Raw genomic sequence first — 22,483 nt, 5'->3', positions numbered from 1 at the left:
GAGAGTTTTTTCGGAGAGGAGAATAATTCTAGGGTTTTAGAATTCCAGTTTTTACTGTTCATGCGCACTATTCACGTAGAATAAAATTTGTTTTCTGCAATTTCATTTCTGCTTCAATCTACAATTTTGTTCTCTACTAATTAATGGAAGGCTAAGTCTCCAGCGTTGTTTTCTCTAGAGGATCAAGCACAACTCTCTTTGAGGTTTTGTTATTACTATTGAATTCTGATCAGTTTTTCCTCTTCACCAATTATTCTGCATTTGCTGCTATTAATCCATGCATGCTTAGTGCTTGATTAATTGTCTCTGAGCTTAATTTACGTTCATGCTTAATGATCAGTTTCATTCATGATTAATTGGTGTATGTGTTGCTTAATCACATAATGACAGCCTTATGTTAATTTTTGCTTAGTAATTTAATTTAGGGTTGGATTAAGTGGTTGAATTGATTAAGGAAAAATTCTCGTAACCTAGGATAAGAGACTTGCTTGTGAATCAAGGGGAAACAACATGTTTTAATTCTGTTATTTTCTAATTCAAATTTGCTTGTTGTTTAATTTGCAAAAACAAACAACCCCCCCCAATTCGTTACTGTTTTATTACTATCTGATATGAACGTTTGGTTGACCATTACTTGTTGGGAGACGACCTAGGATCACTTCCTAGATATTACATTTTTAATGTTTATTTGATTCGGGTACGGCCTCGATCAGAGTACTTGATCTATTAGAACCCATGCTTTGAAGTTTTGAAGTTAAACTTCATTTATGTTGTGGTTTTGTATGTTTTTGTGTGAAACTCGTAATATGTACCTGTGATAATATGATCGTGTTGAGTTTGTGAGTTCTAGGTTAAAAAATGTGTCCCTTGACCTCAAAAACCTAGGAAAGCATATATGATATGTCTCATTTAGAGTTGTATAGCCTTTGGAATTAAATTGTTTAGTTAGGGCAAGTTATATGTGTATAATGCTTTGTTTTTTAAAATTTTGAAATTGGGACTGGAATATGTGATTATGAACCTCAAAATTTAACTCACTAGGTCCAAAAACCAAGGGTTAGACATAAAATACACCTCATTTGAGTTAGTATAGTTTATGAAATCACAATTTCAAGTTTTGCCCTTTTTCGGTAAATTCTGCTCTGTTTTGAACGAACTGCACATATGTGTTTGGTTTATGTAGATTTTGACTATGGAAATGAGTTCCTCATGTTTGAAAACATAGGGTTTGATATAAAATTTGCATGAAATGAATTTCTAAAACTCATGGAAATTAGAAAACAAGTTTTGTGAACTTTGTGAATTAAGTGTTGGGAAGTTTTTTGTTAGGGCCAAATGGGAGTGGATTTGTGGAATTTTGAGTTCAAAACTGAGTTCCTTGAATTTTAAAACCTTGAGAAGCATATATGGTTTGTCGTAATTGGATTTCTACATGAATGAGAAAGTTGATTTCAAAGTAGGTAGTTAAGTGCAATTCCAAATGAGAATGTGTGATAAATGTGTATAAATGCATGGAATAAATTATGTGAACTATGGATTGAATTGTTTACTTTAATTGAGACTTTATTATGTGGAATTGTGGAAATTTTTATGTTAATTGTTGTAAGACCAAGTGAGTGTGGTCACTTGGCAAGGCATGTGCATGTTATGAACATGAGTTATTAATGATGTTGATCATGAACTGTTGTGCTTTAGGAATGGGTTTGAGGGTGTTTGACCCTGAACAAAATTTATTTTGAATGTCTTGCAATGATCTTAGTGATTGGGTATGTGTTGATGAGTGATTTTTTAAAATGGTTTTTTCCACTTAAAGGACCATGTTGATGATGACCCTAAAGAGGGAAGAAGATTAATTTCCCTCTTCTCTTGATATGTTTATGTGTGTGCACGATGGAGGATACTTGCAATAGCGAGCTTCATGAAGAATGACACATATTAAGAGGAAGGAATGAATGAACAAGGTAGTGAGATTGTGTTAGAATTAGAGAGATTGTTGTGTCAAGAGTTGGGGCATGACCTTATACTCAGTGGGAATACACTCTCTAATGTCTATTCACAAGTACCAATGTGACCGTCATTCATGCTTTTCATCATATAGAATGAGTGAGGATTTTTTAAGTGAGGGTGGATGACAATAATAGGTACACTAGGGGATGGTCTAAATGGTTCAAAGGAACCTAGAAGAACGTTGAGTGGTGATAACCTGACTAAGAGCATTTTCAGTTAGCTCAGGGGACTCACGAGCCTCACTTGGCATTCCTGACAAGAGCGAAGCTATATATGTGGTTGGTGAGAACACCATGTGTCTATACCGACATGTGACGTGTCTTCTCAATCATCATCCATATATTGTGTAAGACCATGAAGGCCTAGGAGGCTTAGTGGCAGTGTTGGGCCCAAGAATAAGGATTGTGTGAGAGAAGAATTGCATATTAGGATGTTGTGGGTGATGTATGTTATAATACTACATGTGGTGGTTGTCTAGGTTATGTGCAGGACTTAATAATGTTCGTGTGTGTGGTTTTCAAAGGGATGGAGCACTCACTCCCTTATTATCATTTTCAAGGTCTGATGTCGAGCATGTTGTGGAATCCCCCATTCTTTATTGACGCCACCAAGACACGGTCAGAACATGATGATATGTTCCATGTGGACTGTTTCTATGAGTTCCTCCATTGTCGCCATGCGTCAGTAAACATACCAGGATATAGACCTCACATAGTTGACTTTTACATTTGGTAGACCTAGACTACACCGCCGTATTACCGCTTTGTTGTGCCTATGCCAGAGGTTGTTATCCCTTCTGAGTTGCAGTCACCTGACTTTGGACTTGGGTAGAGGTGACTACTCTAAGTCTTAGGTTTTTGCCCTTACGTGTATTTTGGGATGGGTAGACTTAGGCTCAGACCTTTGGTACTTAATTAGTCATTACTACTTTACTTTAGTTGGGACTATATATGTTACTCCCTAGTTTCATTAGGACACATTATATTTTGCTACTCTTTATGGCACATGACACTTATTTATTTATATTGGGTGACCATATAGGTTTACCTGTTTATCTTTATATGTTATTTGAGCATGTATGGTTTATTCATGTTTCCTTTCATTCGCTAACTTGAAGCTTTGATGCGTTAAGTGATTACTACGTTTTAAAGATCAAGTGATGTCTTACGAAAATGGATTAGAAAGTTTTTATTTTCTCCAAAATTTCCACTATCTTTTCTAATCTTTTAAGTTAACTTTAATAAGAACTGAGGACTATCTTTTTATTAAGTAAATCAATGGGTTATTTTGAAAGGTTATATTTAAGGGTGTTACGTGTTTCATGAATGGGGCTTGCAAATCTAGGGGGTTCATGATATGTTTTTGGTGATGTATGGGTCAATGCATATGGGTTTTAGGATTGGTGTTGATAAATTTGTTTTAGATGGGGTTCATTACCTGATGTAATGGTTTTCCCCAATTTGACCTTTTAATAAAGTTTTGATTGATTTTTTTATTATTATTTTGAATTGTTGATTGATTGTGAATTTATTGAGTGATTTATTTTTTAGGTTCTAGCATTTTTTTGACAGCTATAAGTTGCCACAAATTATTAATCTTTTCATAAATACTTTATCTAGGTAATTTTTTTTTAGTTTTTAGCCGCCAAAAAATGAATCATAATAAAATAAGAACAAAACCAATGTCACATTATCACTTAACGGCCAAAATAGATGGAAAAGATGAAAACATTGTGCGGAAGAAAAAAGTTCATAGAAGTTGACCAATTATCAAAAAGTTTAAGGACCAAAACCATAAATGTCAAAAAGTTCAAGGACTAAAAACATAATTTACCTTATATTTTTCACTCTAACTAATTTTTGCTTTTGATTTTGATTTAATTCACCCTATTATATAAATTAGAACTAGCTTTTATACCCCTCTAATGCACTAAATTTAAGGCATATATTATTTATTTAATTAAATTACATTATATTTTATAAATAATTTATATCTTGGCTAAATGACCAATTTGATTCTTTATCTTATTTTTTTTTGTTCAGTTTGGTCTTTTATCTTTTAAAAAGTTCACTTTAGTCCTTTAAGTGTTCAAAATGATTCATTTTAGTCCTTTTCGCCTAGTCTGTTATGTTCAACGTTTAAAAAAAATGTCAAGCTAGAGCTTTTTAGCAGTTAAAAGCCTCCAATAATTGTTTTATTTTTTAAAAAAAGAGAATAACCTATATTCCTTTTATCTTCTTCTCTGAGAAACTCTTCTCCCCCACCATCGATTTCTCAATGGTTTATGCATAGGACCAAAAGGAGAATGTGAATTATAGATTCCTTAGTTTCAAATCTCCCTCTACGCATTACTACGATCTCTTGCTTGTTTGCATTTGAGCTTTTCTTCTTCATGGTTGTGGAGTACACATTGTTGATGGTGTCACCATCATCTTCATCCTTCAACTTGTGATTCCTCACCATGCTCTCCTCGATCGTTGCCAACGCACCTTAAAAAGCTCTTGATATGGTGTGTTGCTTACCGTTTCTCTAGATCTAAAAAAATCCATCAACTTTTTCTGGTTTCGGATTTCCCTGTGGGCAATTGGGGGATCAAATTAGTTTGAAGGAATGTGAAATCATTTTCTTCTAGTAGATTTGCGAATTTTTGGGCCACATGTTCCGATGAATATTGTGTATGGTATAGGTGTTGTGACTGTCAAAGAAGGCGAGAACAAGTATTCCTGCTAACTGGTTGATGAAAGTTCTAAACTTGATGTGGTTTCCATGCCTTCTTTTCCATCTGGATATGTGCAAAATAGGTTTGTGGAGGAGGTAATATTGTTGGTGTTTAATGATTTGCTTACAACATATTCAAATGCAATTAGTTTACCTTCCCTTAAGTACTTACAACATGTTCAACAGAGAGGGATTTGAACTTAGGATGGTTGTGGCCAACATGTCTGACTCTAGTGAGTTTTTTGCAGCAAGAAGAATGGTGAAAAGAAGATAAAATATAATTCCAATCCGCCAAAACATTGCTTATACTTTGTAAAAACTAAAACAATTATTGGCGGCTTTTAGCCATCAAAAAGTGCTAACTTGACTTTTTAAAATGTTAATTGTAACAAACTAGACAAAAAACACTCCTCTAAAAAAGACGAAAAAGACTAAAGTGAATCATTTTTAAAACATAAAGAACCAAAGTTAACTTTTTAAAAGATAAAGGACCAAACTAAATAAAAAGAAATAGATTTAAGATTAGATATTCATATCATAGTTTTAAAATGAATTTTTAATTAAACATTGTTGATAGAAGTTAGAGAAATTATAACAAATAATTTGAGACTAGATTTTAAAGTTTTTTTGGTTGCTTATATGACTCACTTTTCATACGATTTTTACTATGTTTATGATAAATTTGTTTAACATTAATTGGTATCAAAGTTTTCATGTAGGTGAATCTAGTAGGACAAATTTTACATCTTGAATTAATAAAATAAAAGGTTCAAAATCATGTCATTAAATAAAAAATAATCATAATTTTGCAAAGACAACAATAACCCAAGTTTGAGAGATAAATTATCAAAATGAATCATATAAAGGACCAATTTTTTTTTTAGTAAAGTAAAAAATATACCAAAACTATATTTAGCCTAGATAAGTCATTTATACATAGTTAGAAAAGATTAAACGAAACAACAACAACAACAACAACAAAGTACTAATTTTAAGGTTTTATTAATTATAAGGTTTTCTCCTTTATCACTTTTAGTCCCTATTGTCAAGTAACAATGTTAACTAATGACTTTTGTGGTGTTGGCAGTCCAATAACTTGTTACATCATGAAGGAATGTGACGAAGCAATCACATGTACTCTATGCGGGTAAATTATGTTTTTAATCTCTTGTCTATTGAGAATAATTGATGACGTTAAACTAGTTGATGAGTTTAAAACACATTTTGACAAAAAAAATTATGTGGCAATACTGCCAAACTCCTTGATGATGCCAAGTCATTGAGTTGTTAATATTGTTGTTAGGTAATCACTTACCACTATTACTTGATGGTTGAGATTAAAAGTGATAGTGCATGAGAAAAAAAATCATGTACTTTAAACCATCAAAATATTAGACAAATAACTCTATATTCAAGCCAAGGCCATTCAAACCTTATGTTGTAGTACACCACTACCCATATATATATATATCTATATATATCTTGACAAATTCATTATATTATTTTTGTAGATCGAGATTGTAGTGTCCACCAATGGTTTATATCACATGATGGTTTTGGATTTGCAAAATCCTTTTTGTCATTTATGATAGGGACTCACTCATCATGTTGGAGGTAGAACTGACTTTGGAAAATTCTGATTAATTATTTTAAACAACTTAAAAAAAATGTTAATGAAATAAAGTAAAAAAATTTCACGATTGGAAATAAAGATATTTATCTTTAAAATTCTAAATATAATGCCTCTAAATGAGTTTAAGTATTGTAATGATAAAAACATATTCATAAGGTTTAAAATGAAACATCCATAGCATGAAATATAAAGTGGATGGGATGTAGGCAAGTACTTGTTAAACAATAATATATATATATGTTTCTAAAATCTAATAAACAAATGATTTAGCAAACCAAATTAAAACACACACAAAGCATCAACATCTGTGAATTTCAAGTACCAGTTGTATAGTTATAATTGTATATATCAAAAGTTTGAGATCAAAATAGAGGTATATAAATAAGAAAAATCTTGTGCATATTCATAAACATGAAGTTCAAATTAGTAAAACTTCAAAACATAAAATAAGTTGTTCAAAAGCAACATGGCTACAAGGCCATGGAGATTGTTATCACTTAAACATGGACAAACTAAAAGCAACTTCCTTGGAGATACAAGTTTGGTTTAGTGGTGAAGGAAGAAAAGAAAGGGGGAGAGGTCGTGTGTTCGAATCTCCTAACTAACAAAAACTAACAAACTAGCAACTAACATTTGTCGATAAGAAAAAAAGCAACTTCCTTTGACAAGGTGAATCTCCCTTAAAAGTAGTGCATAAAGATAAGGAAAAGATCCCTATGATTCTAAATTGCAATTGTGGCTTCATGAACATATCATAACTTTAATTGTATAAGAGTAGTAACATAAATATTTGGGGTTATTTCATCCTTCAACAATTAGCACATAATTGATCATAAATTTAAATGAAAAATTCATGGAAAAAGCATGTTTGAAAAAGTCTTACATAACATTCAACTGAGTTTTTGACAATCAAGTGTGAAGAAAAATGAACAAGTTCACAATTTGTCATGACCTAATAAAACATCAAACATCAAACACAATAATCATTTCTTTTATTCCACGAAATTATTTAACTGATCATTCAGTTGACTTCTCATATATCACCATCCCACAATTCCTCCTCCGATATGTAAGCCCCAATTGTTTCATGGACTGGGAAATTAGCCTTGAGTAATCTCACCTGAAAAAACAAAAGCTATTGAGTCAGAAAACTTGACAAACTAGCCTTTTTAAGTTTTCACTATAAATGACTCCCAACTCTCAACCCAATAAATGGAGATGAAAATCCAAAAAAAAAGTATATCTAAAAATATATATGGATAATTACATAATTAAGTTAAAATGCTTGCTTATTGTGAGAAATAAAATACTAAATATGAATAATTAGATTTTATTTAAACAATGAAAATTAAATTATAAATGTACAAACATTTTAGTTATCATGTGATGACTGTCTTTTAATCTTAATTATTCATCTACAAATACATTAAGAGTTTAATTAATGATCATGCTCTAACAAGGTAAAACACTTTTACACTAGCGTTTAATCATAATTCATTGTTAATATGACTTTTAAAGTAATTATCATAAAAATCAACAAGCTTATCATATATGGTGAGTTGTGATTAGATAATGGTGTAAAACTTTTTACTTAATAAAGCATCAACTACTTTTTAAATTATATAAAATTCTATAGACCTAATATTCTTAATAAGATGCTCAATACAACAATTGAATTAATGAAATTCAATGTTCATAAAAAATTATTAGGTTCATGAGAAGAGAAATACACAGAAAAAACCTAGTGACAAAATCATGTTGCGGAAGATTCAAGGTAACCATTAAATATTTACTTGTTTAATCTCAAAAAATTTAGCGAGCATATCCTCAAGAATAGACTAGTCAAAAATGTCAAAATTTTCCTTAATCCTTGCTTCATTAATTAGAACTCTTGGGAAGCACACTATGGCCCATTTGGAGTCCCTATCAAAGAGCTACTGCTTGTTCAGAAGTCTTTCCTAATTTTTCTATGATCATATTTATAATTGGATGCTTAAGGAAACCACTTCCAAGCCAACCAAGGGAACCAAAAGGTGAATATCCCTGAACATTTGTGATTAAATGACACATTTTAAGCATGGAAAATTAAGAAAAAAAAACTAAATACTACTTCATGCTAACTCATAAAAATGATTGGTTATAACCACTATTATGTGCCGAAATAAAATAAGATCATTCAAGATTTGCAAACTTACAAAAAAATGAACACGAGCAACCTCAAGCAATTCTCTCAACTTTGATGAGAAATTACAACTTCGGGAGGATGACACTCTAACTGGTTAACTTTAGGAGGAACACGAGCAACCTCAATCAATTATCCCAACTTCTTCAATGGGAAATTGCTTACTCATATAACTCTAGCCTTGTCACTATCATAGAGAGCTTCCATTGCCTTCCAAGTGTTAGGTATGTCCAATGGAACAATGTTTTCAGCTTTAAGGTTCACCGATCCCTTCTTCATTCGAACTAGCCAATAAATCTTAACAGGGCAAAGTCATTAGTATACAATTGATAATGTTACAAATATGCTTCTAAAAAAATAGAATAATGCACCACATTCTTATGCCCTTAGTCAAAAGATACATACACTAGAACTATTTGAGATACAAAATAAGTACTACTTCATATTGATTATGTAGGCTAAAACAAACTTTGGATCCTTCTTATAATTTTTATTAGAAATAAGCTATTATTGACATCTTTAAAAATATAAGATCTATGTGATTTGATACAATTAAAAGAAATTATACAAATGTTCATTATTAATTTCCTTTTACTTTTAGTTTTAATTTTTGATACAACAAAACAAGTTATACACAATACTATGAAAAATAGCTTCTACGTCAGTTAATTTGTGCATTCTATGACAGTTATTAACCGTTATCATAACCAACATTGTACAAAGTCTTCACTTTCTAAGACGGTCTCATAGAGAACCATCTTAGAAAAAAGTATTATAAGACAATTCTTAGGTAAAAACCATCTTAGAATGATACCTTTCCGAGACGGATATTAGTTAAAAACAGTTTTAGAAGGATACACTTTCTAAGACTGTTTTTTAGATAACCATTTTAAAATATTTAAAAAAAATTAAAATGTATTAAGAATTCCAAGACAATTTTTTGATTTTTACATTCTAAGACGATTTTTAAGAGAACTGTGTTAGAATTTAAAAAAAAACAAATTAAAATATATCAAGGATTCTAAGATGATTTTCTGAAAAACCGTCTTAGAATGTTAGAATATAAACATTCTAAGACGATTTTTCAGAGAATTATCTTAAAATAATTTTTTTTAAAAAAATTTTAATCATTGTCATTTTATTTTAGTTCATGAATATAAAAATATATTTTATTACAATTGTAATTTACTTTTGAGCGTATTCACTACTTATGCTCAAAAGTAAATTACATTTGTAATAAAAATATATTTTTATATTCATAAGCATGATTTGAGATTTGGAAAAAATCTTTGATAAAGAAAATAATAGATTTCTTTCTAAAAAAATTATTGTTATCCATATAATTAAATTTTAAAATATCACTTTTAAAAGTCTTTTACATATTCTTTAATGTTACAATATCTTTGTCCATCACTTTCATGATTGTGTAATCGGTTGTTGTTGTGGAGCTAGTAAAGATAATCAAGAGTCAGTACAGTACTAAAAAGGACGTGAAACTCAATAAAGGTGATGGAGGTGGCAGAGTAAGAGTAATCAGAAGAAGAGACGTGAGGGGGATAGATTCCTTCATATAGCATTTTAGCCATGTGAAATCATAAATTTTAATTAAAAGTAAGAGAAAAAATTTAAATAATAAAGAAATACATATATAAATATTTTAAATTTATATCAAATTTAGTCTCTTAGTTTATTAAAAATGTTCAATTTTTTTTTGTTTTTTAACAATGCAATTGGTTCTCATAATTTTCTAATTTTACCCTTTTTTGTCACCTCTGACTAATTAATTAACGAAAATTTACACATGATACTTAAAGAATATTATTTTTAGTGTTTTTAATAACTTGTACATACAATGAAAAGCCGTCACTATATTTGTTTTAGTTTTTTTAAAAAAGAGAAAATTTCCAATAGTTTTTATTCATTTTATCTTTCAACCAGCTATATGCTATTTCTTCATCGATCACTTATGCACCATTTTGCAGTGAGCATTCATTATTGCACTCCACATGCTTCCAAGTTTCCAACAAAATTGAATATTTTTCCTATTATCTCAACTATTAAAAACTACTTACACATTAGGGGAAAAATCGAAGCTTCTTGCAATCTTGCCTATTGGAGTTCGCCCTGCGGCAGAATAATGTTTTTGTCAGGCAAACAAAAAATCATCAACAATAATTACAAACCAAAAAGTCATTGAATAAAGAGGAACTGCAACAAAACGACATAATGATGAATTTTAACAAACCCAAAACAACACTACAAGGATCTTAAAGTTCCTCCACAAGTTCTTTTCTATATTTTAGAATTTCAATAGAAAATTGCACAATAAGCATCGGTAAATAGAAGTTAGAAATAGGCCTCACATCTCTAATCGAAACCTTCGCGAGCTCGTACATTTGATGCCGATCTCAACAAATGTGGCATCGAGGATTTGCAGCTTCCTTGTTTCGCCTTCGTTTCTTCTTCTTTTGGCTATCCCTCTGATTCGAAGGTCAAGACGATGCTAACAAAATTGATGTTATTCTGATGTAAATCTATTTGCATAAGGATTGAAGATGGATCTTCAAAGATTTTTCTTTCTTTTTTTTATGAAATTTATTGAACGAGAGAGAAAGTGACAAGTTTATGAAGGGTTGAATGTAAGATATTTAGTTCAAAGTTTGAATGTGTTTAGATGAAAAATGAAGATAATAACAATGGTATTCAAGTAGGATTAAAGAATGAAGGTTTAGAAAGATGAAGAAGGAGAATGGAGAAGGGGGTTGGAAGAATCACTTCTCCGAAATTGGTGTCACACATAAGGTGGTGTTTCTTAATAAATCAATTTCTTGAATCACTCAAGTAAGGAGATTTACTCTCACACTTTAGAAGATGATTAAAACTCAAATTCAAGATCTATTTTTTTATTAGAAAATGTGCAGCCTATAAATAGGAATGACATCAAATTGGTTACACAAGTTAAATGATCACCAATAATAACAATTGATGGTGTCATTAAACCTAATTAAAACTAGAATTGATAACAACAATTGATGGTGTCATTATACATATGGAAAATTGCGCAACTCCTTGGTCAGCAAGAGGCAGCCACAATGTTAGAGTTTTCACCTTATTAAACCTTAATTTATTTAAATTAAAAGAAGTCCATAGGTGGTGCAAATCCCAAGAGAATTGACAGTCACTTAAACACAAGTTTGGGCTTTTATTTCAACTAACAAAATGCTAATAAAACCACTCAACAAAAGTGGCACCCTCTACTCTTCTTCTTGAAACATGGTGCAATTAACAATCTGAAACTTCTCCACTTGTAACTTGGGCCTAAATTTAAATAGCATGGTTAATACTTGTTGAAGAGCTTCCTTGGCCTTCTTTGTGTTTAGCCCTTACCATAGGTCCTCCAAGTCCTTCTAAAGGTTCCTTGCCCTTATTTCTTGCCTTGTCCTCATCACTTTCTCAATTAGTCCCCTCCTCTCAACCTCACCGTGTTGCATGCATTTTTGGGATTAATTGATTTTTACAGAAGATTCATCCGCAACTATGCGACCATAATTGCACCACTAACTAATCTTCTCAATGGTAAGTATACAAAATTACAATGGAATGAACAAGCACACATTGGTTTTACAAATTTAAAACATGTTAACATCACAGTTCTAGTGCTTGCAATACCAAATTTTGTTGCTCCTTTGGATCTCGAAACTAATGCTTCATCCTTGGCCATTGGCACGTGTTGTCCCAAAACAACCACCCATTTCCTTCTTCTGTGTGTAAGAAGTTGTGTCATTGGCTACAAGCAGTGTCTGTATACACAAGAGAAACTATGTCATTATTGAATTCGTTAAGTGGAGATGGTATCCCATTGTGATTTAGTGATAATATTTTAAAAGAATCTCGTTGTTAACTTTTTTTTAACTCATTAGTTAACCATAAAAATCTTTTAAAAATCAAAATATAAACTTTAAAAATTAAAAAATTTAATTATTAATTATAAATATTTTAAAAAAATTTAAAAATTATAAAAAGTAAATATATAATTAAATCATAAATAAATAAAGCCAAAAGGATGCAAGTGTAATTGTGCCAACACAAACCACTGTCTAATCGGTCCTCTCCCATCCCACGTGCTCTTTGGACTCTTGCTGAATTACTAGCAGCTTGATGTGATATAGATATTTTAATTAGGATTTTAGGGAAAAGTGTCTGTAAGTAGAGTGTGATCTAAGCATGGTAACAGGGTCGAATATGAGCTTGTCTCAAACTCGTCTAAATTTTGATAGAAAAAATCTAAGTTAATTGGGGTTGGGGTTGGGATCACATTTTTTCCCATAGCCAAAGTCAGATTTGGAATTGGAGATGAGATTATTAATACCTACCCGAACCCATCCCGTTAATAATGAATTTACAAAAATATCATTACATATGTACAATTTAAAACATAAAACTATTAGATTGAATTTCATGCTAATATTGAATTGGATTTTATATTGTCATGTATAATTTAAAAATATGTTAGGGTTGTTATTTAAAATTATATTTTTCATTTTATAAAAAATTATATTTTTTAATAAAATTTTATAAACATGTCGGGAACGAGGTGATACGGGGAAAACCTAACCCGCGTGCGGGACGGGAATGAGATAAATATACACCCCGTTCGGTTTTAGGGGTGAGGACGAGAAGAAAAAATGAAGAGTCAAGGATGAGGATTAGATAAGTAAAACTCTACTCCGACCCGTTGTCATCCTACTATCACTTGAGTACCATTATTATTGATGGCTAGGAGGAGACAAGGACGTAGCTAAACTTAGGCCCTGTTAGTTTGCATAGAATGGGAGTGATAAAGAATAGAAATAAATAGTAAGATAATATAATATTCATATTTTTAAATTCTATTTTAATTTAAAATTTTCATGCATGGGTTACTTTCCTCTCTATCAAATGAAATGCATAGAACTTAAGAACAGACAAACATAAAAATAAAAAAAAGCATCAAAATATGGGATATATATGGATTGGGGAAATTAAAAAGAAACAAAAAAAAAATATAATAGATTATTATATAAAAATAAAAGAAAAAAATAAAGAAAAATTATACATATGCAATAATAATTCTATGAGAAATATTAATGACATTGTTTAATACATTTTTTAAATTTATGATATTATGAATTAAAATTAACTTAATTATTTTTATTAGTCGGGATGAATTGGGTATTTTGTGTTTTAGTATATAGAATCATAAGTTGTATTATATATAATAGATTAAGTAGAACTATCTTTTTAGAAACAAAAACTAAACTAAACTAATCTTTAAATAAATCATAATTCTGAATAAGAAATTAAGAAGGAAAATTTATAAGAGACCGCTTCAAATTGATTTGTTGTAACTCTTCAAATTTTGAGTTATCCAAGCCGATAAACCTACTAAAGCGGTCTGATTTTTTTATCAATGAGAATTAAGGAAAGACATACATGAAAATTTTTAATTTCTCAGTTGAAGGGTTGCAACTTAAAAGACTGATAGTGACAAAGGATGCACATAGCTAAAGATAAGAGTATTTTCATATAGCCTAACACCGCAAACAGAAGATGCGTTTCTTTTATTCCATCCACTTATTTAATTAATCATTCAACTGACTTTTCATATACCCCCATCCCACAATTCGTCTTCGGGTAAGTAACCCCCATTTGGTTCATGGAAGAAGCTAGCCTTGAGTAATCTTTCCTGCAACCAAAAAAACTAGTGTGTCAGAAAACTTGATGTAAGTTCCATAAAAATAAATAAAATCTTTTATACATCCTATAATGTGACAAGCATAAGCCTTGTTAATGATAGGGCCTATGCTTACTGCACCCTCACACCAAAAACCAAAGCTGAGTCTTGAAGATAAGTCAAGGGAGGAAGATAGTGAGCAAGAGAGCTAAATCGTGTAAATGAGCAGAATGATTGCATTAACTATTTACAGAAACAGTAGCTTCACTTTTATATGGCTAGTATAGGATCTCTGCATTCTAAAACAAGTTATAGCTAAATTCTTTTCTAACAGAATTACCTGAAATAACAGAAATACAAGAAATAACAGAAAGTTAACAAATTAACTACTAAGTATAGCTTATCAAGGGCTGAATTGATATCTATGACTAACTCCAAGCTTCAACAGCTAAGTTTCTACTCTAAATGACTCCTAACTCTCAACCCAATAAATGGAGGACAGAACAATTATGGATCAGAATCCAAAACAATTAAGTATGTTATGCATGAGTCACATGACTCATTCTATGGACGGACAGTAGACAGGAAGCGGAGTGACGATATAAATTAAATAATTTTTTTTGTGCTCAAATCCATGTGAGGAATGTGAGTTGTGTGATTATCATTACTTGTCTATGAGAAATTCTATTCCTATAACTCTTTTCTACAAGGAGATGAGAAGAAAAAAGAGGTAAGTATAACATGAGTGACGTCATGAAGAGAAATTCAGAGAAAACTTGACTTGTGAAAAGGTGTTGTAGAAAATATGTGTAGGAAATAGGAATAATGGTTCTCCTCATTTACTCGTGTATGTTAGGTCCTCATTACAGTAATTATATAATCCAAAGATTGAAGCTAACCATTAAATATTTACCTGTTGAATCTCAAAAAATTTATCAAGCATGTCCTCAGGAATGGACCAGTCAAAAATATCAAAGTTTTCCTTTATCCTTGCTGGATTAGAACTCTTGGGAAGCACACTATGGCCCATTTGCAGTCCCCATCGAAGAGCTACCTGTGCTGGAGTCTTTCCTAATTTCTTTGCGATCATATTTATAACTGGATGGTTAAGGAAATCACCTTCAAGCCAGGCAGGGGAACCCAAAGGTGAATATCCCTGAACATTTGCAATTAAATGTCACATTTTAACTATGAATTTTTTTATAAAGAAAATAGAAAAATGCTAGCATAACAACATATTTTCTAACACACTCTGCTATTGATTTAAATGTATTAAAAATTACAGTTTTGTGAATCACAGTTATTTAATGAATTTCAACTTATATTTTATTATTTAAAAACGTCTTAACAAATGATAAATGATAAAGAGTGTGTTTTTAACCTTCCTCAAAATTGAATACTCCATCACGCTAAGTGACAAACATGATCGGTAAGTGACTACTATTGTGGAAAAAATGAAATAAGATCATCAAGGGTTAGAAAACTTACAGAGAAGTGGACACCCTTAGATTTGCAAAAGGCCTTCAACTTGTCCTGCCTCCATGCAGGATGACACTCTGACTGGTTAACCGCAGGAGTAACACGAGCATACTCAAGCAATTCTCCCAACTTCTTAGTTGAGAAATTGCTTACACCTATAGCTCTAGCCTTGCCACTTTTATTCAAAGCTTCCATTGCCTTCCAAGTGTTAGGTATGTCTGATGGCACAATGTTTTCAGCCTTAAAGCCCACTGAACCCTTCTTCATTCGAATTGGCCAGTGAATCTTAATAGGAAAACTCATTAGTATATAATTGATAATGTTACAAATATGCATACTCCCCTAAAAAAATCATAATAATGCGCCACACGCAGGAGTATTAATTTAGGCCCCCTGTTCGAAACATACATACGTTGGAAATGTAGATACAAAATAAGAACTATGAAATATGAAATTAAAGCAAAAAATAATAATGCATCTGATATTTTGTTCAAACCATTTTACTGTCCATGAATCAAATTGAGACCTGAAAATGGTGAATTTTCATATAACGAGAATGCAAGTAAAAAGAGCCGGGGCGGGGGGGCAGAATGCAAAATAAATCCGAAATTCAAAACTTTATCTGAAGTTATATCTTAGATATTGTTTATCATTGTAGATTTTGACACTAATTAAATCCAGACATAACCCACATACTAAACATTTATAGAAGATTATATAGATATCGAGCAGTAACACATACAAGGTATAAATCTATATAATCAAGTTGCAAGTCTCTCAATGTTCTGTCCAGAGCTTCTGGTACATCTTCTGGAGCATGATCTGTACACCTGTCCATCATCTTAACTTCAGGTATAGAGAATCCTTTAGTTCTAGATATTAAAGACTAACTTAATGCATGATTCTACTACCATCACTTTAACTTTAAGAAGGAAGATAATTAATTTGGAACTGAAATAAAACCAGAGTTTAGAGGTGATCCATAAATCTTCTCGCTTGACTACACCCTCTTCAAATAACTTCTTTAATGCTAAACCAATCTACAACAGAGAGAATGAATCATAAACATTGGACATTTGGACCAAGACAATGTCGCAAAATTAAGGCATCATGTGAGAAGATAGATGTGTAAACATTATAGCAAATCACATATTGAAACTGAAAACATTATCCAATATTGCAAATAAGCAAATATTTTTGTTACATCCTTATTGGTAATGATCTAGATCAGTAATAATACTTATGAAGATGTCTAAAGATCTCTTAGGTGCAAGGTTTATGATTTATACCACTATTGATAGATGTATTAAAACTCTAATCAATACAAAAACAATGTGAATTGGAGTGTAGAATAACCTGCTAGGCTACTCAGTATTACATATATGTTGACTTAGTTATTAGACTAAAAGCAATGTTATGCATGTACAGACACTAGCGAGCTAGTATTTTGTTGAATCGGGACATTGTTTATGATAATTACCTCCTCCTGATTGCCGTAAATTTGAGCACAATCAATATGGCGATAACCAACCTGAACCAATGAAGTAAATGGTTAGATACTTTTCTTTTTTAGCAAATTACACAAATATCTCCTTAAGTTTGGACATATTACATGCACATCTCCTCTTTTAAAATACATTTCTTTCGCATCTGTTACCGAATCTGTTAATTGTTTGTGTGTTTGTGAAAGATCAAAATTATCCTTCATAGTTCTAAATCCCTCATTTCGCTACACCCTCACATGTTATGCAACCCCTAAATTAGAAATCCCCAAAATATGTTCTGCGAGGGTTTGAGTTCTCTCTCAGGTTCGATGACCACCATCTTCATATGCTAGGATTTTAATGATCACTGTCTGCGTCTGCTTGGGTTAAAAGTAGATTTCTCCACTGCAGTGGTGTTCAGCTATGTTGGCTTCGACGATTGTATTTGGCCGGTGGTTCGAGCTAGTTGGTGTTGGTTTGGTTGTGGTTTGACCTAAACTGTTGGTGGATCAATTACTCACAAACGAATGAAGAAATCGAATAAGGGTATGAAGAAATTGATTTGGCCAACATGAATCAAACAAAAACTAATAAAGACATGAAAAACCCCTAAAATGTATGATTTAAACGGTTGGTGGAGAGAAGACATAAATATTTTTGTCATAAAAATTCTTTTAAAGGACCATGTGACTAACACGTAACTATTCTAGGTAAACAACATTAACATTGTCACTGGAGAAGGGATACTAGTGTACCTGAGATCCTAAAATAATGAGTATTTGTGTAAGGATCAAATATGGAGGAGATGTGTGTGTAATATATTCAAACTTGAGGAAGTGTTTGTGCATTTTGCTCTATTTTTTTTATCATAGTAAATGGTTAGATATGATAAGCTAATTGCAAAAAAAGTTTAAAACCTATTAAAATCATTAAATGCAACAATCCAGCATGAAAATTATAAGTGCAACTAACCATTTTTTCATGTCATCACTTGATTCAAAATATTTTTGCTCAAAATTTGGAGAACATGTCCACGTTAGTGGATTAGAAACAAATAAAAGTTGGGTCTGGTTTACAATCTTGGTTAAGGGCTTACTTTGTGATGGTTTATACTAAAGTAAAGGTAAAAATAGGTATGTTAGGCTTTATAGGAATTGAGTATAGTTTGTTTATATAATAGATTAAATTGTAATTTTGATCCTTTCATAATTTTAAATTCACAATTTTAATTACTTTATTTTAAAAAGACATTTAGTCTCGTTATTTTTTAGGATAAGCAATTTTAGAGTAAAAGTAATTTTTGTATTAAAATAAATTTACAAATTATTTATGTAAATAATTTATATATTAATTTATGAAACTTAATTTTAAATTGGTAAAATTAAAATCAAAATAAGTAAATGGTTCAAAATAAAAAATATATAAAATAATATAAAAATGATTTATATATTAAATATTTTTAAATTTTTATAATTAAAAAATTAATAAATCTTGACTAATAGTACATGTAAAAATAGTGGTTATAAAACTAACTAAAAAAACAAATGAGTTTACTACCTTATTTTTGAATAAGAGGCTATGAGTTCAATTCTTAATCCTTTTTATTTTTTATTTTATTTAACTTCATGTCACATAAGTATCATATTAACAACCTACATAAATGTCATGTTAGTACTAATATATCACATCAAAACCAATATTTAACTTTGGATGGTCAATAGACTAAAGAATCAGAATTGTTTATTCTAAAAAAATAAGAGATTAAATGTCTTGATTTACAAATAGGACTAAAATTGTATATTTAAAATTAAAGGAAGACCAAAATTACAATTTAGTCCATATGATATAAATATATTTTTAGGTCTAATCTAACTTGCACGATAACTCATTTAAAAACATACTTTGAATCGAAATAAGACCTCCATGAAATTTTAAGCTTAAGTTTAACTATTTGTGTAGGTCAACATGATTAACATTTAAAAAGATAAATAATAATAATAATAATAATAATAATAATAATAAAAATAAAAATTATTATTATTATTATTATTATTATTATAATAAGAGAAAATTATACTTGCATCCTCAAAGTTTTTTTTTAAATTACACATAACACTATTTTTTTTATGTTCCTCCACTAACCTCTTTTATGTTTGAAACATTGCACTGATACTTTCTTATATATTAAATTAATACTCCCTACAAGGGATACAGTAATAGTTAAAAAAAGGGGATACTTGTATAATTTTACGAAACCTCAAGAGTGATTAGTATAATTTACTCTAACAACAACAATAATAATAACAAATATTTATTTGTTTATTCAAATAGGTCAACTTATTAGACATAAATTTTTTTTTGAATGTACTAGAGCTTAGACTTTTTAACTAAATAGGATTTAATAAAACTTGTAGTCTAATTTATTTTCTTATCAAGCATGACTTGGCCTAGCCTATTGTAAGCTAGGTCATAAGGTCCTAATCGAGTAGTCTGGTCTATTTCCACTCTTAGCACTAAGTGCCATCCACTTTAGAGTCATAGATTGAAACTATGTGTTTTTGGCACTAAACACAACCTTGGGTGCAATAAGTGTAAAATCTCCAGAATTTGATGTTTAAGCCCTATCTTTATGGTGCCAGGCAACATTGCTATGTCGCTAAGTGGAGAACCCTTAGAGGCTTGTTCTTGACTCCTAGGCTATGTTTGGTATAGAAGGATAAAAAGAGATGAAAATGTGAGAGATGAAAAAAGATGAAAGAGAGTGTAAAGTAAAATTGTTTGATAGAGATAAAGAAAGTGTAAAAAAAGATGAAAGGTTTGAATTAAAGTGGTTAGGTATGTAAGAAAAAAAATTAACTATTTACAAAATTCCCATTTTACTAGAAAGTAAAAAGTGGAACATTGTGAAGTGACAAAAATACTACAAGGGGAAGTTGAATGGTATTTTCACAAACTTTGATTTCTTTTTTAAAATAAAGTGTATTATGATATAAGTTTAGAAATAGACAATTTATTATGAAGAACTACTCTAAACTCAAAATGAAAATGCAAATTGTTCTAAACAAGAGTTTTCACAGTTTAAAACTCCTTTTTTTAAAGGTTTGTTTTGTTGAAAAGACTTTAATAAAAAGAGTTCAATTTTAAGTGTGTTTATCATAGGAGTTTTTGTCTTAGTGATAATAAAAAACTAGTAAATAGTTTATAGTTTAAAATCAATGCAAAAAGAGAAGGAATATGATGCACATTAATTTTTATATTGATTCATCCCAAACTTAAACTATGCCCAATGCTCACTCTTCAAGATAGGATTTCACTAACATAATCACTATTGGATCAATAATCATTGGATTTTAACAACTTGTCAGCAACCCCACTGGACTTCACTCTTTGCAATTATTAGACCAGTTACACCATTGGTTACACAAGTAAACTTATATTTTAACTCAAAATCTGAAGTAAATTATACAAGTAAAGTTGATATATATTTTAACTCAAAATCTCATGACATTAAATTTAAAGATTTTTCTCTATTAAGTTGCTTAACTTTTTCATTTTTATTTAACGTGAAAATATTTGACTTTCACAATTAAACTCTAACAAATCTTTTATATTTCTTCTAAAATTTTCATTTTGAGAATCTTACCATAAATGGATAAGCATTCTCACAATAAAACAAAAGTACATCAAACCAAATATGACAGTTGTATTGTAGATCCATATCTCAAAAGTTTGGTAAATTTCTAAGTTAATATATGCTAAACTACCATTCAACCAAGAAACTCCGGATCCACAATATAGCGAATAAAAAAGAAAGAGAATCACAAAGTACGTGTAAGGATAATATAGTATAGGAGGAAAAAACCTCGACGGCATGAGCTATAACATCACCAACAACACCAGGATCAGCCAGCCAAGTTCCCAGCCCTAGTGAAGGGATATTAGCTCCAGTGTTTAGCTCGAAGAACCGGATTTCGTTGCTCATTTTTGTCACCACAACACAACCCGATAGAGCATATTAAAGATAATGCCAGCTGTGCATGGAACAAGGTGGATGAAAAATAAACACGTGGGTGCAACCGAATATACAACCATTGAATGCACTCCCACTTGCTCCTTGGACTCTTGCGTTGGCGTTAATTTCTAGCTAATGTGATGTACATATTTCAGCGAGGCCATGTGTAGAGCTAGAACCACGTACACTACATAATTCTAGACAAACTTGTTAGGACCCGGTGTGGTGCCTCTTCAGTGTTGAACTCTAGTTTATTTAAGTAATGATACATAGATATTTTAATATTTTACAAATTCCGTTAATATTTTTTTTTCTTATTACATCATAATTTCTATTTATTATATATATATATATATATATATATATATATATATATATATATATATATATATATATATATATATATATATATTCTCTCTAGTTATCCAATAGGTGTTAGGGGCATCCATATAATCTTTTAATTTTATTTTCTCTCCAAACAATGAATTAGCTATTACGTAGGGATATATGAATGTTTCTATATTATAAACACTTTATCAATAATTATTTTTCTATATTTTCTTCATATCACATCATAATACTCATCATACCTATCTTTCTTTTTCTTCCATTTCTTTATCTTTCTAGATGTTAAATAACATATAATTAGGCCTACCCTTCTCTTTCTTTCATCTCTTTATCATTCTAGATGTTAAATAATATATAATTAGGTGTCCGTTGATATTTTTCTTAGTTATTTAATTCTAATATTTTTATGGAAAAAGTCTACTTGTATATGCCAAATGTTATTCAACATAGTGAGAGAGAAAATAAAAAGAAAAAATATATGCATAATAAATGATATGATGTGATTAGAAGAGATAAAAAAATGAAAAATATTAATGAAGTGTTTAAAATAATAAAATGTTAAAATATCATTAATCTATTTTTATCTCTTTCCTTACCCTTATTTTTTATTCTTCTTATTCTTTTATTTAATATTTTTCACATATTTTTTTTCCTATATCCAGTTTCTTTATGGCATGTTGATTTAGAAACGAAAGTAAAGTATGTAAAAATGAGATCTACACAATTATTTCTCTATTTTTCTCTTCTTTTCCTCAACCAAAGACCTAACATTTGAATGATTTGATTGATAGACTATTTAAAGACAATTTGTAAAAAGTTACAAAAAGTAAAATTCTGAAAAAAGAAGTGTTCCCCTGCAGACTACTTGTTTCTATTACTCATATCATACATATTTGAACCCTGCTAT

At 30.3% G+C, this 22,483-nt stretch overlaps 1 protein-coding gene and 1 pseudogene across 4 annotated transcripts; both read right to left on the bottom strand.

Moving 5' to 3' along the window:
• Positions 1–7,254: 7,254 nt before the first annotated feature.
• Positions 7,255–10,117, bottom strand: LOC114397297 (annotated as a pseudogene).
• Positions 10,118–13,892: 3,775 nt separating this feature from the next.
• Positions 13,893–21,463, bottom strand: LOC114396606 (NADPH-dependent aldo-keto reductase, chloroplastic-like). Of its 4 annotated transcripts, none has more exons than XM_028358674.1 (7): positions 21,046–21,463; positions 17,213–17,263; positions 16,644–16,772; positions 16,475–16,573; positions 15,742–16,017; positions 15,167–15,409; positions 13,893–14,265 (listed from the first exon to the last, which is right to left on the bottom strand). In XM_028358674.1, the coding sequence occupies exons 1-7, from the start codon at positions 21,196–21,198 to the stop codon at positions 14,182–14,184; spliced, it is 1,035 nt and encodes a 344-aa protein (XP_028214475.1). In that variant the 5' UTR covers positions 21,199–21,463; the 3' UTR covers positions 13,893–14,181. The 4 variants fall into 4 exon arrangements, with proteins under 4 accessions (XP_028214475.1, XP_028214477.1, XP_028214476.1 ...); XM_028358676.1 differs by having other exon boundaries at positions 16,475–16,562; positions 16,696–16,772; positions 21,046–21,462; XM_028358675.1 differs by having other exon boundaries at positions 21,079–21,462.
• Between the last annotated feature and the right edge of the window lie 1,020 nt (positions 21,464–22,483).

The sequence above is a fragment of the Glycine soja genome, chromosome 18 (assembly GCF_004193775.1).
Source record: "Glycine soja cultivar W05 chromosome 18, ASM419377v2, whole genome shotgun sequence".
Taxonomy (NCBI): Eukaryota; Viridiplantae; Streptophyta; class Magnoliopsida; order Fabales; family Fabaceae; genus Glycine; species Glycine soja.
The sequence above is the reverse complement of the archived record's forward strand: the minus strand, read 5'-3'. Positions and strand labels throughout refer to the sequence as shown.

What these genes read in the sequence shown, in the direction of transcription:
- LOC114396606 (XM_028358674.1), bottom strand. Translation starts at nt 21,198, where the DNA reads ATGAGCAACGAAATCCGGTTCTTCGAGCTAAACACTGGAGCTAATATC. An exon ending in ATTATATAGATTTATACCTT is followed by an intron (nt 16,018 to 16,474) that starts GTATGTGTTACT and finishes TTTCCTATTAAG; the next exon opens with ATTCACTGGCCAATTCGAAT. An exon ending in CTAAGGGTGTCCACTTCTCT is followed by an intron (nt 15,410 to 15,741) that starts GTAAGTTTTCTA and finishes GCAAATGTTCAG; the next exon opens with GGATATTCACCTTTGGGTTC.